Raw genomic sequence first — 17,378 nt, 5'->3', positions numbered from 1 at the left:
TAAAGGAGTTCCAGAGACGCTTGTGCTCTTGTTGGCCTTTTTGCCTTCTCATCTCAAACCATCTCGACTGTATTATATACAGTAATGCAGTCGAGAACGTTTCCTTGCAGGTATTTGACCATAAAGGCTTGATCGGTTCACTCTGAACAGTTGACATAAAGATGTGTCTGCTACTAGAACTCTTATGTGGAATTTATCTGGGCTTTAACCTGAGGTGCTGTTAACTTGTGGTTTCTGAGGCTGGAGGCGCTGATCCTCAGCAGCACAGGTGACTCTTGGTCCTCCTTTCTCGGGGGCGGTCCTCGTGTGGTCAGTTTCCAGTTTCCTTGTGGCGCTCAATGGTTTTTGCGACGGCGCTGGGGACACATTTAAAGTTTTTGCAATTTTGATGACTGACTGACCTTCGGTTCTTAAAGTAACGGTGGACTGTCATTTCTCTTTACTTAGCTGATTGGTTCTGGCCATAATATGAATTGTCAAAAGTTGTCAAATAGAGCTGTCAGCTGTGTACCAATCTGACTTCTGCACAACGTGACCGATGGTCCCAAACCTTCAAAGAAGGCAAGAACTTCCACAAATGAACTCTGACAGGTGAAGTGAAAACCATTTCCAGTGAAGAACTTATGAAGCTCATTGAGAGAAAGACGAGGGTTTGCAGCGCCCTGGTCCATAAAGCAACGGGAGGCTACTTTGAGGACTTGAATATAAAACATGTTTTGAGTTATTTTACACTTTTGGGTTTCCTACATAATCCCATTCATAGTTTTGATGTATTCATTGAGAATCTACAATGTAAGTAGTAAAGAAAATAGATAAAAAACATTGATTGAGAAGGTGTGTCCAAAAATCTGACTGGTAGACTTTTTATATATATATACTAAATATAATATTATAATATTTTTTATTCTTTTCTTTTGCCTGATCAAACTTTCATGATAAATGCATTCAGTATAATCGACACAGGAATATGTGGTTATTTTGTGATGCTGCCCAGCCTCACTCTTTATTAGGTGTCGTACTAAAAGTTGTTGTGTCGTTTTGCCTTCTCCTTAATGGACTCGAGTGGTTGGAAAGTGATTTTATCTCTGGATGTTTTGTATTGTCTAAAATATAAAGAGATTATGCCCCCCCCCACCACCATCCTTCCTTTTTTTCTTTACAGGAAAAGATCAAGCGCATTCAGCAAATTCGGATGGAGAAGGAACTCAGAGCGCAGCAGATTTTGGAGGTACAGAATCTGATCCAACAGCACCTCTGATTAAGCAGAACATTCCTGGATAGTTACAGCCCCTCAGTCTATAGTGTTTTAATCTTCCTAAAGCTCATTACTGAACAGCAGCATGCATTGGAGGGAGTTGCATCTTCTTAGGCATAATTCCACATGGAACTAATGCTAAATTGGTCTTGGTTGACGGCTGTTGAATATTAAAATGGCTGTTGCTGCCTCTTCAGACCGTATTTAAATTGGACAGAAAAGTCTTTTTTTCATCCGACAACAGTAACAGTTTAGCATAAGTGGGTCGAGGAAAAAAAAAAAAAAGGTGCTGTTTTTCACACACAAACACATGTGCAAAGATGCATACACATACACATGCACACACACACACACACACACACAATTATACTGTAGGAGCTTCAAAGTGTTTTAGCAGGACTAAATCAATTTTGAGTTGACACGGTTGGCAAGCCACTCTTAACAGGAGGCTTCAACATTTTCACAATTACGTGTTAAAGAGATACATTATTCATTCGCTGTGTTTTACAAATTTGACTGGCATTCAGGAGCATGAAATCTTTTCTCAAACCAGAAAACTGCAAACAATCAGTTAACATGCAGCAAAGCTCTCAGCCAAAACTGATTGATACATGTCTGTCTCTGTGATTCTTGACCTTAATCTTTATTCATAGGCTAAACGTAAGAAGAAAGAAGAAGCCGCAAATGCCAAAATATTGGAGGCTGAAAAACGGATAAAGGTAGGTTAAGCTATAATGCATTAAACTAGGATAAAATTAGTATTTTGATCATACACATGCGACATGAGATGCCGATAAATAAATCATAATAATCACATTTTATCATACATATGCTATGAGGGGTGGGGGGTTCTTTCGACTTAAGAGGTCGCCGGTAATGAAATCAAGGCAGGCCTTTGTAAAGTGCTGAAATTCCATCAGTCTGCAGTGATTTTCATGATATTGGCTCTATGGAAGCATATTGATTTCTCGCTCATCTTTCCTTTCTTGCCTTCAAGGAAAAAGAGTTGAGGAGGCAGCAGGCGGAGATTCTGAAGCACCAGGTAAGCATTCACTACAACTCTATTGCATTTGATACATATAGCTGAATAAAACCTCAAACGTCTCTAGTATAACGACTTAAACGTGTGCGCGTGTGCGCGTGTGTGTGTGTGTGTGTGTGTGTGTGTGTGTGTGTGTGTGTGTGTGTGTGTGTGTGTGTGTGTGTGTGTGTGTGTGTGTGTGTGTGTGTGTGTGTGTGTGTGTGTGTGTGTGTGTGTGTGTGTGAATATATTGAAACATGGTTAATTACCAAACATCTGTTTAATGAAAGTCTTCCATACTTCTCTTAATTAAACCCCATGCTTATTGGTATTGGATATTACTTCTGTTCCATAATATTTTGCCAACTCTCTCTGCCAGGAGTTGGAGAGGCATAGACTAGATATGGTATGGGTATGTTTATTTTTGTACATCTAACACCTGCATCGTGTAACTGGTTGTGTTATGGTTGTCATAGCAATGCATTAAGTGTAGCACTGGCTGCTGTCATACTACATTCTTCTGCATGGCTTTCCAGCAAAACCAACAAAAGAGAAAAAGAGTCAGTATGCTGCCTCCATCTGCTCGTCCTGAGGGACAACTGACCCTGTCACGGTGGCCAGGCAGCTTCTGTCCCCCTCCCCCATCCTCCCCTCTACTCAGAATGCATTGCAAAGACCGCTAGCCAATCCACACTCACTGTCTGAAAGTGCGCTCGAGGAGTTTCCATCCATCACATACATTGTCTAACTGTTGTATTGGAGTAGCCTGTGTTACCCATGAGTGCTTGACGATTTCGGCCCAGCCATTGAGCTTGTGTCTGTTCGTCCGTGCATCTATTCTGCAGTCCACAGAGTGCTGGACTTTAACCTGCCCCATCCCAGCCTCTCTGTCATTCACTGTTCCTGTACTCTGCACAAAGAATGAAAACAGCTACCGAGAGTCATTTTGTCTTTATGGTGGAGACGCACACACACAGATTCCTCTCACAGTTTGGTGAAGATTCAGCGCAGACTTTGCTCTACGACTAGACCTGTTAAGACTGTAGGACAAGAATACAACCACTTCCACCATAGGGACAAACATGGTTCTGTGTAGCATTTTATTTTGGCCTGGCTCTCCTGCTTGTTGCCCTTCTCACTCATACACAGTCGCAGCTGAATCGAAAGGTCTGCCTATCTGTTTCAAAGTGGGCCGAGATGCTTTGAAATAATCCCAATATTTAAGGATATCACATGCCGTTGTGTTTCTTTTAATTGGTTGTAGTTTATTATCATTACAAAAAAAAAAAAACTTCCACATATTTGTGGTTTTTGATGGATTGGAAAAAAAGCTGAACGCCACCGGCTCCATGTTATTTTTGAACTGGTCCTTTTTTCTTCCCCCTTTTCTTTTCTTTTTTTAAAGATTTTCTATTTGTAGATAAATCAAACCAATAAGCACAAAGAAATATTGTAGCAGAGTGCTTGGCATGTAGCTTGGTTTGTTTATCACAATGACAAAACAATCCTCACAAATAGCCCATTTTAGTCCCAATGTGGTGGAAATGTCCTTGGCAAGCCCTAATAGTGGCAATTGTGTCTTTCTGGTGGATCACAGAGGGAATGACAGCCTGATACGGTGGTGCGGGAAACCTAAAAAGATCAAATAAAATGATAGTCAGTCACCAGTGATTCCTGTGCCCTTTTGCAGTAGACTGTGTATCATGCACCAAAGAACAACATAGATGTCTCATCCTCAGCAGTCACATACTGTGCTAATGCTTAAGCTGCCAAAACCACTGAAGTGGAACTGCTCAGTTTGTAGCTACTCTTTACTATCCATTCCTTTTTTGTCACCCCCTCACCAAACATTATCCAGATGACGTGTCAAATAAATATTAGCATTGATTCTTGTAATGGAATTTATTATTTTTGTCTAAACGCCAATATGGCCTGTCAGATGACTTCTGGAGATTAGCATTTTTTTTTTTTTTTTTTTTTTTTTGTTGCTTTTGTTGTGTCAGCTTTAGTTTAGAGGCGCCGTCACTGATTTCAGCTGCTTCTCTTTTTTTGAGCCTGTCATCACATCTACTTTGTATCGCATCTATGTGTTGCTTTTTGGTTGTCATTGTACTACTGTACTCTTCACTTATGCTTCCACCATACATGTGAAAGTGTATACATGTGAAGCATTGTTTTGTGTTTGTTACAGTATGGTGCCTCTATTCAATAAAGTGCCTCACAACATTACATTAATACATAACATTCTTTGTCGACCTTGAGTACTGTGTGTGCAGTGTGTGCCTGTTAATGTGCCTCTTTGGTTTTTTTTGCCACTCTAGGAGAGGGAGAGGAGGAGACAACATGTAATGCTGATGAAGGCTGTTGAGGCTCGCAAGAAAGCAGAGGTAGTCCACACACACACACACACAGACAAAAACACACAAAAAAAACAGAAATGCACACATGCACACAATGCAGTTCACTCCATAAAAACAGCCTCAGTCATTATTCCCTCCATGGATTCCCGCTTCCCTTCTCCTATTTCCCTCCATTCATTTTTTTCTCTCCACACACTTACCAAGTCAAAAGATTTTGGCCCTCAAGCATTTTTTCTTTGAATGCACAGTAGCATGAGGCAGAATTCTAACACTGCTCAGCAAGAGTCAAGTAAACCCACTCGTCTGTTTTCACACACACACACACACACACACACACACACACACACACACACACACACACACACACACACACACACACACACACACACACACACACACACACACACACACACACACACACACACACACACACACACACTCGCATGCACATATGCACACTTTGCTTCACTAATGCTCCCTTGAATTCTGGACTTTCTAGGAGCGTGAACGCTTGCGGCAGGAGAAACGGGATGAGAAGCGCCTGAATAAAGAGCGTAAACTGGAGCAACGGAGACTCGAGCTCGAGATAGCGAGGGAACTGAAGAAGCCAAATGAAGATATGTGTCTGTCAGATCATAAGGTTATTTATTATTATTATTATTATTATCATCATTATTATTATTATTGTTATTAGTATTATTATTGTTATTAGTATTATTATTGTTATTATTATTGTATTTTCTTGAAGCTCATCACATTAAGTCCACATGAAAGCCAACATTTGTATATGTGGGAATGTCTGCCCTCAAGTGGCAAAAGAATAGTACTGCAATATTTATGATAAGCGGAGCTACTGTAATTTGAAAATCACCATTTTGACAACTCGGTCTCCTCCTTTCTTGGTAGTCGTTTGAATCAAAATTAAATGGAATGTCAACTATATTTTACCAGGTTTTTTTTGTCATGCTTTCATGCTTCCTAAATGTACACACTGTCCTCTCTTCAGGCTCTCCCAGAGTTTTCCCGCATTCCCGGACTAATCCTTCCGGGACGTGCTGTGTCGGACTGCCTCATGCTGATGCAGTTTTTGCGAGGCTTTGGAAAGGTTTTGAGTCTGGATTTGAATACGGATGTGCCCACCCTGGGAATGTTGCAGGAGGGCTTACTAAATGTGGGGGACAGCATGGGCCAAGTTCAAGACCTCCTGGTCAAACTGCTTTCTCTGGCAGTTTGTGATCCTGGGTTGCCACCTGGACACAAGGTGAGCTTGCTTATCTTATTTACAATTAGCATGGTATTTCTTTATGATTTTAAACCAGTTGCATCAGGTGAGAATTTACAGTTATACATAGTTCAAAAAAGAAAAATGTAAAAAAAAAGAAGTTTCTTCGTGTTGTTGTTGGAAATGCTAAAATGACAAATAGCCATCTTTGATGTTGATTTATTTGAGCTCATCGTTGATCATCTTCTCCTCTTTTAGACTAAAACCATGCTTGGGGACCATCTGACCAACGTTGGCATCAACAGGGATAATGTCTCCGAGGTGTTACAGATGTATATGGGAGCCCATTGTGCCAATACAGAGTTGGCTCCTCTGGCCCTCAGTTTGAAGACCAAGGCCTTCCAGGCTCACTCGCCTGCCCAGAAGGCCTCCATCCTGGGCTTCTTGGCTAATGAGCTGGCCTGCAGCAAGGCGGTTATCAGGTAGGAAAAGCAGCCAGCAGAAACAAAAAGTTTGGACCCAAACTGACCTCTGTAGAGCACCTGTTTATATTTGATTTAATTTAAATCCAGCTCGCCAGTTCACCAAGTACAGACAGACAGAAAGAAACATATTGGTATCTACTTTGCATTTGCTTCACACTCAAGTTATTCATTACCTAATAAAGGCACTTTTTATTGATGCACTAAAAAACAATTAATACAGCTGCAGTGGGGAGCACTAATTTGCAAGAGAGTCTTTTTGATTATAGGAAAATTATACAAGTATTAATTCGAGCGCCGGTATAACGGCGATTATATTGAGCTTTTATCTTTCACTGACAGTAATTTCTAGCCCCACTGAACTTTTTACTCACTTTAGCCGACTCTAGATTGAATACAAACACCGCTTCAGTTGTAACAAATGCTTATGTTTTCTCCTGCAGCGAGATTGATAAAAGCCTGGATCAAATGGCAAACATGAGAAAGGACAAGATCATCACGGAGGGAAAACTGAAGAAGTAAGTTTTACTTAAATCCTTTTTTTTTTCCGCCCCCATACTCTCTGTACGACGTCACTCTAATGCATGTAATGCATGCATGTGCAGGCTGAGGACCATTTATGCCAAACGGACTGGGAAGAGGGAGGCCAGTGCGGGTGTGGAGGAGAACCAGTCCATCGGCACTCCTTCTTCTGCGGTCAAACGCAAGAGGAAAATGGGTGGGGACAGCGACGACGACGACGACGACGACGATGACAGCGACGACCAGGCAGACGAGGACGAGGAGGAAGAGGAGGAAGAAATTAAAAAGGTTAAAAAAATCGAGTTCTATGATGAGGTAAACAGACAGATGTTGTTGCTGTGGCCATTGTAATAACTGACTTTACACAATGTCTCACAGATATTTACTGGATTTGTCTCGTACCAGGATGACATTGACCATGCCACTAGTATCGAGGAGCTGGAAAAGCAAATAGAAAAATTAACCAAGGTATGTTACCGCTGTAATTGTGAAATTAATCTATCGTCTTAAATATGAAAGGCATCAGAATATGTATGCATGCTTGGCGGATGCTGATAATATGTGATGAAATGTTGTAAACACAATGGAATAAAAAAAAAAATAAAAAAATCTCTCGGGAGCAGCTACAAAGAGATAAACCACATAAACACGGAAACAATTTTTTTTCTTAATCATTATGATTATACAGGGGTTCCCTGTTCGCTTTCATGACCGTTTGTAAATACAATACCGACAATCTTAATATCACGAATAAAAGACAATGCCTCAACCATTCCCATGTTAGTATATATATATATCTATCTATATATGTGTGTGTGTGTGTGTGCTGTGTGCATTTAAAACAACCCTGTGCTTTCTACATCATGCAAACCTTTATGTGGACATGGAGCTATTTTCTAATGAAGGCATTAATTACTTTAATTAATTACCTCATTATCATACCATGCAAAGCCTAATGCATCACAGTGGCTACGAAAGGACATGAGATAGCACGAATGTCTTGTGTTTTCTGAATTTCTAAGAGCCCTATAGAAATCTTAGAGAATGTCTCATGCCATTGCAGCAACATCATCAGACCAGGAAGAAGCTGTTTGAGATATCCCATTCTCTGCGCTCCATGATGTACGGTCAGGACCGATACCGTCGTCGATACTGGGTGCTGCCGCACTGTGGAGGAGTCTTCATTGAATCCATGGAGAGCGGAGAAGGTAGTTATGAGACGTCGCACGCAAAGGCCGAATGACAACATTTGACTTTCTAATATGTGCAGAGGTGGTGTATTTGTGATTTTTCTGATTCTTGTGGTGGTGTTTTTATCAGCGAAAACTCATGATAGCTAAAGATATGGTGAAATTTTTTTTTTAAAACATTCCCAGGAATTGCTCAGTTGAAGCAAATCCAAACACTGCAACTACAAAGTGGTTCAGACCGGGGGGAACGTTCTGTAGCTGGTCCATTCTGATATTTTCGGTCCACGCTGAGCACATATTAAATTCATTTTATACAATGTCTCTTTGAAAGTGGACAGGACTTCTTCTCTTACTGAGCCTTGTTCTGATTTGCTTGGTGCACTCATGGGTTTAGACAGCAAAGCTACTTACATAAATATTCATACATAATTACACATTTCTCTTTGTTATCAAATAATATTTATGGTGCTAATGTGAAGTTTGATGATCTCTCGTTACACTAAAGAGGTCACTTAAAGTATTTTGAACAACCTTAAAAACTGTGGAAAACAAAAAACCTTAGTGACTGAAGAACGAACTGCTGTAAATACATTATTAGTTGCATATTCTGTGGTTTATGGCAGTAAAAAAATATGTTGAGCGCTCGGGACCATTTTCCAACAATGGTCTAAAATTGTCAGTGCTCAGTTATAATATCACAGCAGTGTCATTTCTGAAGAGAGTAACGGTGTTGTATTTCCGCTCAGCTCCAGAGGAACTGGAGGAGGAACGACAGAGGAGGAGGCGAGCAGCAGAGGAGGTCAAGGTTAAAGAGGAACCTCAGGAGATCGAATTGCAGAAGGAGAAACCCACTAGCATGGAGGGGCAGATCATTCGAACACAAGGCTTTCCGCAGCAGCACGGCGAGGAAAAGGAGCTCGAGGAGAAGAAAAGCTCCCCGACTCACTTCTACCGGCAGCCAGGCTGCGTATCCAAACTGTGCACTCTTCGAGAAGTCGGCAAGGAGTCGGTGAAGGCGGAGGGCAAGGAGAGTCCTCGCGTGAGACAGAAAGGCAGTCCCGTGGGCGCTCCTATTGCCAAATCCACAGTAACATCATCCTCCCCCACTAGCAATACCCCTGAGCCAGCAGCAGCAGCAGCAGCAGCACCAGCAGCAGCAACTCCCTCCATGGTGACCACTAATGACACTACAAACATCCCTCCCCCGACTTTGACTTCTTTATCTGTCCCGTACCCGCCAGCTCCCCGTGAAAGCCCAGGGAACACTCCTCCGACCTCGTCCCCGGCTCCATCCCCCCTCTTCTCATTTCAAACCAACGACCAGCTGCTCAGAGTCCTCACAGAGCGGAGCGGACACTGGTTCAGCCTGCTCCCCCGCAACCCTTGTGACCTCGCATCCCTCACCACGACGCCTCCAGGCGCGCCCCGCCTGTCTCCTCAGGCGTCTTCCACCCCAGGAAGACCCCGATCCCCACCTCCATCCCCCGCCCTCCCTCTCACCCCCTCTGCGGCCTCGGCCTCCGCCAGCCCGCACCACCCAGCTGGCCTCCTCAACTATCCGCTCTCCGCGCTGCAGGTGAGGCCGGTGGAGGAACCGTCGCTGTTCCATTTGATCCCGAGCTCACGCGCAACACCCCGTTTTGCTTGTATCCACCCCACGCCTCCCTCACCCTGCTCTTTTTCCTCTTTCTTTCACCCAGGTGAAATCAGGCAGCTCATTGCTTGGAGTTTCTTTCGGGAGCTGGCCCAGCGGCGTGTTAAGTCCCAGCCTGCCTTTGTGCAGCAGCCCCAGCCCGTTGCCAGGTCATTCTCTGGAGGGCAACACAGCAGCAAGTGTCTCCAGTAAGAGTGAATCACCTTTACCTCGCATTGACAAAATGTGCGCCATCCCCTCACCTGCCTTGGAGATGCCCAAATCCCTTGACCACCCCATACCGCGGCCCATTCCAGAGGGTAAGTGATGGACACAAGCCACGATAAACTCCCAATAATTAAATCACTCAATATTGCACTCAGTGTTGACGTTAACTGACTGACCGATCTTAAAACAATGCAGACTTTATTCAGTCTCCTGAACCCCACATGTTGTCTTTGCTTATCGTCTCAGAGATGCTGACAGGCTGGTGGCGAGTGTCTGACATTGAGGAGCTGAGGGCTCTAGTCACCGCTCTGCACAGCCGAGGAATCCGAGAAAAAGGTCTCCAGAGGCAGATGCAGAAATATATGGAGATCATCCCCCAGGTCTGCACCAAACACAGAGACGGTGAGTTCCTCTGAGTACACAACGAGCTTGAAACCTGGAAACATAAAAACACTCCATCGCCTTAGTGTAAAATGTAGTCACAGTATCCAAATGTTCCTCGTTCGGGCATCGCTACAAGAGGTTTTGTCAGTAAGACTGAGACGAACCTTTTTGTTCACAGTAACAAAGTATTGTTGCTTACTCAAACTTGGAGGCATGGCCTTGCTAATCCATCAGTAGCCTGCTGCTACATTATTTGTGTTATAACCATGTACTCATGACTGCAGGGCTTTTCAATACATAGTCGGCTGATAGCTTTTGTGTCATTGTTGCAGTGGCCATGATCGAGCTCCACGAGCTAGAGGAGAGCCAGGTCAGTGTGGAGTCAGTGCGAGGCTGGTGTGTCGAGGAGCAGGCGATGGAAATGGACATCGCTGTGCTGCAACAGGTGGAAGAACTGGAGAGGAAGGTCACTGCAGCCAGCCTGCAGGTCAAGGTGAGACACACACACACATACACACGCCTCACAGCATCTTCCAAAGAAAATGGATGAAAATGTGATGACTGATGTAATCAGAGCCCCCCCCCCAAAAAAAACCAAAACCGCTGATTTCCTCATTCAGGGATGGACGTACCCAGACCCTCAGTCTGAGCGGGAGGACCTAGTGTATTACGAGCACAAGCCCCCCACCAAAACCACGTCGGCGTCATCGGGGGACAAGGACTCCAGGGAGCATGCGGAGGAGCGGGGGGACAAGGGCGGGGTGATGCGTCACCCGGACAACCCTCTGGACATTGCAGTGACACGTCTGGCCGATCTGGAGCGCAACATCGAGAGAAGGTACCTGAGGAGCCCCTTAGGTACCACCATTCAGATCAGGCTGGATAATGTGGGTACGGTCACTGTCCCTGCCCCCGCCCCATCCACTAGTGCTGACAGGGAAGGGTAGGTCATTTCTCCAACCAAAGCTCCCCACTCTCCCACTAAGACCCTTTCCTCTCTTTGTGTGTGCTTTTGTTTCCCATACTACTCAAAAAGTGGTGGGTCTTTTTTACTGCTTTCACGGCGGACTTTTTCGTGGTGGCTTGTTGCATTTGTGTTTGTTTTCCAGTCTTGTGCAGTTTTTATGTTGTTGTTTTTTGTTGGGTTTTTTTGAGTGGGAGGGGCTCCACTCAGTTTCATCTCCTGTATCCAGGCATTGTTTTACTGGCACTCTTTTGATAATTTCCTCAAGTCATCTGCATGGTGTTGTGCATCAGTAACCTTGGTTGTGGGCATACTTTTGGCTACCATGCTACAGTATAAACTTACACCTCTCTGCATGAGCGCCCACTTAACATGACAAAATCGATGTGTACTTCTTCCCGGCACCCAAAACCTCCCACCTCCACCCTCCCCCACCCCCCCCCCCCCCCCCCCCCCCCCCCCCACCCCTACCCCTTCAAACCCTCATGCCTGTCTCTGCACAGCTGGACTTCTTTATGGTCTGCTCTTGGCAACTGGATCATCTGATACAGATTAATACTTTCTGTGTCTGTGTCTAAACAAACCCACATATTTATCCATAATTGTGCCGTTTCAGCCCTCATCACCTTTGCTTATCCTCTCACAGCGGTGAGGAGGAGGTGGCTCATGGTATGAAGGTTTGGAGGAAGGCCTTGTGCGAAGTGCGCAGTGCCGCCCAGTTGGCCATGTGCATCCAGCAACTGCAGAAGTCCATCGCTTGGGAAAGGTCCATCATGAAAGTGGTGAGAAATGCAACCGCAATCAATTCCCACTCAACTAATTCCAACAAACTCTCACCAGGAAGTCTGTGCTTGTTTTTGTTGTTGTTGTTTTTTTATGGACGCTCTTGTTTTGTAGTACTGTCAGATGTGCAAGAAGGGGGATAATGAGGACCTCCTCCTGCTGTGTGACGGCTGTGACAAAGGCTGCCACACTTACTGTCACAAACCCAAGATCACCAGCATCCCCGAGGGAGACTGGTACTGCCCAGCCTGCATCTCCAAGGTACGGCAGCCTTTATTATGCACCGTCATTCTGCCCACGGCTGTTTGAAACGGGAAATAAATCAATCCCTGTATGTGTGCGTACGCTTCTAATTTGATTAACGGCATTGTCATTTAAAAAGGAGCTCAAAGGGTTGCTTGTCAAAAGTTTATCTGCTTGATTTATAAAGGATTCCTCTGTATGGCACTAAGATAAATATATACAATGAATCGCTTAACAAATTATGTGCTAGGGAAAAAAAATGTTTAAGTATGTTTTGGAAGGTTAAACTCGAGGAAGGAGGGGAAATAAATACACTATATACTGTGTGTTCTGCATCTTAACCACCTGGACACCTCTCACTCAAAAGAATCGCCAGCATCTGCAGGGATTTTACATTTCCACTAAAGTTTTATTAGGCTTCCTCTTCAGTTTTACAGTCTGCAGCACAGATTTGGCATTTGTCCCATTAAATGACAATAAAACTCATAACTTATATTCATACCGTGCGTCGCAGGGTAACAACAGATTTTATTGCCAGCTTTACACAATATTTTTATGTCGGTGTGGTCAGCAGAAGGACTAAATAACATTGGGGGTGGAGGATATGACAAATTGATCTGATATTTTTGAAAAAGGTCAATATTGGTATGATAAATCACTTTTAAGTGGCTGCTACCTGCTGCTGCAGTCCCGTTATCAATCGTACCTGGCTCTGGGAAAATGACACGCTTGTTCACTCCTCCAGGCCAGCGGTCCGTCCCCCAAAAGCAAGAAGCCTCCTGCGAAACCAGTAGCATCCAGCGCAGGCGGGGGCAAGAAAGGCGAGGTGAAGAAGAACGGGAAGCAGGCGGGCAATGGGGAAGTGTCTGAGGACGACTCGGCCAGCGCCAGCAGCACCCCCAAGAAGGGGGCGAAAGACGCCAACAGGAAGCGGAAGATGGAGGAGAGTTCACCTGCTCCGCCAGCAGCCAGCCAGGAGGGCCCAGTGTGCGTGAAGCGAGCCAAGACGGCTCGAGACAACAACCGGGACCTCGGGCTCTGCAGGTATGTGCTCGTCCCTCGGAAGGGTTTTTCTTTTGTGTGTCATCTTCATTTAAATAGTTGCACAGTGTCTGCCAGGTGCTGCAGGACTCTACCTACAAGTGTTATTTAGGATTTCTTTCTTCTTTTTTTTCTATTGCTAGTGAACCCAACAAAGTCAGCTCAGTCAACTGTAATTACTTCCCTTGAAATCACATTAAGCCTGCATTAAACTTTTTGGCCACTTGATGGCAGCAGACAGAAATGCATAAATTAGCGTCACCTTCCTAAAGCTGGCTTGTAATCACTCTTTTTGTCTGCAACCATGAGAAAATAACATATCTCATGCTTGTTTTGCTGAACTCGTGTCGGTAATTTGTCACAAGCGTCGTCTGACTCTTGTGTGGAATGAAGGAGGATGTTAGAAATGTACATAAACTCTCTGTAGGTAAAATCTTTACATTTGATCCACTGTTAATATAAACAAAAAATATTGCTCACTGCAGCCTACAATGCGACTAAAAGAGAAATCTGTCAACATTTTTTTTTTTTCTTCCCTAAATAAAATCCTTGGTCTGAATCTCTATGTGCTTATTTATGTTTCCACCAGGGTACTTTTGGCAGAGCTGGAGCGGCATCAGGATGCATGGCCTTTTCTCACACCTGTCAACCTGAAATCGGTCCCTGGCTACAAGAAGGTCATAAAGAAACCGATGGACTTCTCCACCATACGTGAGAAGCTTGTGAGCAGCCAGTGAGTTCCCGTCCTTTCTGTTGGTTCGCCTTTCACCGCAGGCCCTCCGGGCCTTTGAAAAGATTTTAAAGTCGGAGAGAGAGCAGTATTTTATCAGGCTATAAGTTTTAGTTACAGCACAAAGATCGATTTATCAGCTCCATATAAGTTACACTTTCTAACCCCAAAAAAACTCTCTCTCTCTTTTTTTTGTTGTTGTTTTGTTTCAGGTATCAAAACCTGGAGACTTTCATCATTGACGTCAACTTGGTTTTTGACAACTGCGAAAAATTCAATGAAGACAATTCAGACATTGGCCGAGCCGGTCATAACATGAGGAAGTTCTTTGAGAAGCGCTGGACTGAGCTTCTGAAACAAACGAACTAAAAGTCTGTCCAGACTCTCCCCACAAACCCCCCCCCCCCCTCACCCCCATTCAGCGTTTCATACCGGAGCACCAGGTTTTACTTTCGCTTTTTCTTTTGTCTGCGGGCTGGAAGAAGAAGTTGACTCCTCAATAAGGAACCTACGGTGTGCTTTAGAGAGAGAGAGACGCCACCCTGCGGAAATACAAACTAAACTTGTTACATGAGGTGCGCTGGATTTATTACAACAGGGATAAAAGCCCCAAAGAGTCCCAGAGAATTGGGGTGTCCTAGTGCAATACCATTCCCTGTCTCAAAACACTGCACTGAATGAATCCTCTAATGTCACTGATATGTCTGCGCTAGAATACTTTCCACTACTTGTAAATAAGTCTTTTGTTATTTAATCGTATTATAGTGAATGTATTTAATTTTGTAATAATTATTTATGAATCAAGGTCCACTTCATTTTCTATGAAAAGGAGGAATCAGCCGAAACTGCTTTGAATTAAAAAACAAACAAACAAACAAACAAAAAAAAGGAATGTGTCTTTGTGTTATAAATTTTTTTTTTCTCTCCCAAATATCAAACAAAGCCAAGAAAAGAAAGAAAAAAAAACAAACCTGTTTACACTGTTCAGTGCTTTGGGGCACCAGAGGACTGTATTCATTTGTTTCAACTGTAAAACTGCATTTATTTACAGGAACAGCGGAGGAACAGTGAGACGATGGTGATTCATGTGTATATACTGTTTATTAATGTCAATATTATGTCTTGTTTGGAACGATGTGTAAAAATTGTTTAAGAATATTAAGATATTGTTTATGCCTTAGAATGATTGTAGCATTCTATTTTAGTGAACGTGATGAAAACATTATCATAAATATTGTTTGTACAGTATATACATATCCTCTGCAAACACTGTGGTATCCTTAATCTTGGTAGTGCCTACCCTTCCAACAGGGGCATGTAGGGGATGTTATTGTTTTGTTTTGTTTTTTTTAGTTTTCATTCTTACGACAATTTTTTTTCTTTTTCTTTTATATGATTTCAATCCAACAAAGGCCTCCAAAGTTGGACAGTGACACAGAAATCATTCCTCATGATAGCAGAAGGAAAAAAAAAAAAAAAAAAAAAAGGAACAACAAAGCATTCAGCTATGCTTCCATAACGCATTTCCTCGCAATCTGCCACAATACAGAGGACCTAAGGCCATTTGTAACCACTGTGTTGAACCTTGCTGTGTGTTGTGGCCTGATGGAGGCAGCTAGATTTTTTTGTACCCAAGTCGAAAGTACTTGAAGTTACTTTATTTAAGATATTGTGGAATAAAAGTATCATTCTTTTGTAGGAGCTTTATTTTTCACTAGTGTGTGGCACGGACCTATTAAAAGGATGTTTTTTCAACGTATGTGACTTCCACTCGTTTTTTGTTTTGTTTTGTTTTTTTTGTTTCGATTCCATCGCACAGCTCATGGCAATAGTTGTTTCACAAAAGATACATTTGGGGAATATATCATTTTATGTACTATGTTGACGAGGGGTCTGTCCTACACACTGATTAAATCTACTTCAGCAGCAGACCAAATCCATAATAATTGAATAATTTAATGTGCAAGTAGAGCAGAGCCGTCACTTCTCTTTCTCAAGCGGACACTGGGTGCTCTATTTTCTGTATTTGTACAAATAAAATTGCTGCTCAATTTAGGTAATAAATGGTAATTTAATTGTGATCGATGCTTTACTTTAAAAGCTAGATTTATTTTATGCAAACAGCGTTTCTGTAACTTTTCGATTCACATTTCACTAGCCTTCCATTTATAACAATGTTCACTAAAAGATGAAGTTTTACAGGTTTGTTTTGAATGAAATCATAACTTCAATTCATTTGATTTCACTTATTTGACATAAAATGCTTACTTAATTTTCACCTATTTTCCTGTAACCTTGCAGGAGATTATAGTTCATTGCTCTGTATTTACTTCCCTCTCTTAGCCACTACTTCATATTCCTTGTTTAGAGACTTCAAACAGAATCTCTACACATATTCACTCTCCAGCACATGTATCCAAGAATCGTTCCTTTTTTTTTTTCCAACAAAAGTCTTTATCACAGTTCACAAAAAAACCCAAGACAGAGCACCCTGATACAATTATACCTACATAAACACGACACCCCAAATTGCACAAATATACAAGTCCATATAAGTTATCAGAGGATTCCACCTCTTTTTGAATAAATCTATAGTAAGGTTTAACTACTCTGTTGTTTTCTCCAATGCTTAGACCTTCACTATTTATGTTATGTTTATACCATGATACCATTATAATTTTTTTGGGCCACCAAAACCTTAAAAAGATTTTTTTTTTTTTCTTTATTTAGCAGATCATTTGGGAGTATTCCAAAGACAAATGCAAGTGGGTTCCACCCAACGTAAACATGAAGAATATCTGATATTTCCTCCCTGATTTCCTCCCAGAATGTTTTGAGTTTTGGATCCCCCCCCCCAAAAAAAAGAAATATGTGTGTGGTCTCTGATTTGTCCACATTGTCTCCAATACCAATTCGTTTTAGTCTTATCAAATAGTGAAATAATGAATGGCGTTTTAAAGTATCTAATGTTGTTTTTCCAAATAAATTCTTTCCATGTTGGGCTGCTTGTCAATTTGTGACCGTTTTCACACTCTTGCTCCCACTCTTGGTCCTCAGTCACAATATTCTTTTCTAATTCCCACCTATTCTTTATCTCAAGAGCCCCTCCCGAATTGTTAGACTGTAAAATTGTACAAGATGTGAAACAATTTGATGCATTTTTCTTACTTTAGTAAACTTCAAAAGAAGGATTTCCAAGTATGAAGGTTCAATTTTAAGAAGAAACCATCCTTTATGGGCCTTCAGATAACTTCTCAGCTGAAGAAATCTAATCTGAATCTAATTGCTCTGGTAGGAAGTCTATAACATCTGTAATTTCC

The 17,378-nt window shown here is 42.6% G+C and overlaps 1 protein-coding gene across 7 annotated transcripts in view; it reads left to right on the top strand.

Moving 5' to 3' along the window:
* The window catches only part of baz2ba (bromodomain adjacent to zinc finger domain, 2Ba), a 68,005-nt gene extending 52,188 nt beyond the window's left edge, over nucleotides 1–15,817 (top strand). For 2 of the 7 annotated variants that reach the window (XM_080495286.1, XM_080495285.1), the window contains 22 exons: nucleotides 1,163–1,228; nucleotides 1,909–1,974; nucleotides 2,253–2,297; nucleotides 2,656–2,682; nucleotides 4,598–4,663; nucleotides 5,136–5,276; nucleotides 5,643–5,897; nucleotides 6,117–6,340; nucleotides 6,784–6,858; nucleotides 6,946–7,177; nucleotides 7,268–7,330; nucleotides 7,926–8,070; nucleotides 8,799–9,628; nucleotides 9,753–10,005; nucleotides 10,160–10,315; nucleotides 10,630–10,790; nucleotides 10,918–11,240; nucleotides 11,908–12,043; nucleotides 12,159–12,305; nucleotides 13,033–13,331; nucleotides 13,918–14,061; nucleotides 14,271–15,817. In XM_080495286.1, coding sequence (XP_080351412.1) covers nucleotides 1,163–1,228; nucleotides 1,909–1,974; nucleotides 2,253–2,297; nucleotides 2,656–2,682; nucleotides 4,598–4,663; nucleotides 5,136–5,276; nucleotides 5,643–5,897; nucleotides 6,117–6,340; nucleotides 6,784–6,858; nucleotides 6,946–7,177; nucleotides 7,268–7,330; nucleotides 7,926–8,070; nucleotides 8,799–9,628; nucleotides 9,753–10,005; nucleotides 10,160–10,315; nucleotides 10,630–10,790; nucleotides 10,918–11,240; nucleotides 11,908–12,043; nucleotides 12,159–12,305; nucleotides 13,033–13,331; nucleotides 13,918–14,061; nucleotides 14,271–14,427 — 4,011 coding nt within the window. In that variant the 3' untranslated portion in view covers nucleotides 14,428–15,817. Of the gene's footprint in view, nucleotides 1–1,162; nucleotides 1,229–1,908; nucleotides 1,975–2,252; nucleotides 2,298–2,655; nucleotides 2,683–4,597; nucleotides 4,664–5,135; nucleotides 5,277–5,642; nucleotides 5,898–6,116; nucleotides 6,341–6,783; nucleotides 6,859–6,945; nucleotides 7,178–7,240; nucleotides 7,331–7,925; nucleotides 8,071–8,798; nucleotides 9,629–9,752; nucleotides 10,006–10,159; nucleotides 10,316–10,629; nucleotides 10,791–10,917; nucleotides 11,241–11,907; nucleotides 12,044–12,158; nucleotides 12,306–13,032; nucleotides 13,332–13,917; nucleotides 14,062–14,270 lie in introns of all 7 variants that reach the window. The other 5 variants (XM_080495288.1, XM_080495287.1, XM_080495290.1 and 2 more) reach the window with 5 other exon arrangements.
* Nucleotides 15,818–17,378: the final 1,561 nt, after the last annotated feature.

This window comes from Blennius ocellaris, assembly GCF_963422515.1.
Source record: "Blennius ocellaris genome assembly, chromosome: 1".
In the NCBI taxonomy this organism is placed as follows: domain Eukaryota; kingdom Metazoa; phylum Chordata; class Actinopteri; order Blenniiformes; family Blenniidae; genus Blennius; species Blennius ocellaris.
This window is presented reverse-complemented; position numbering and strand designations above follow the sequence as displayed.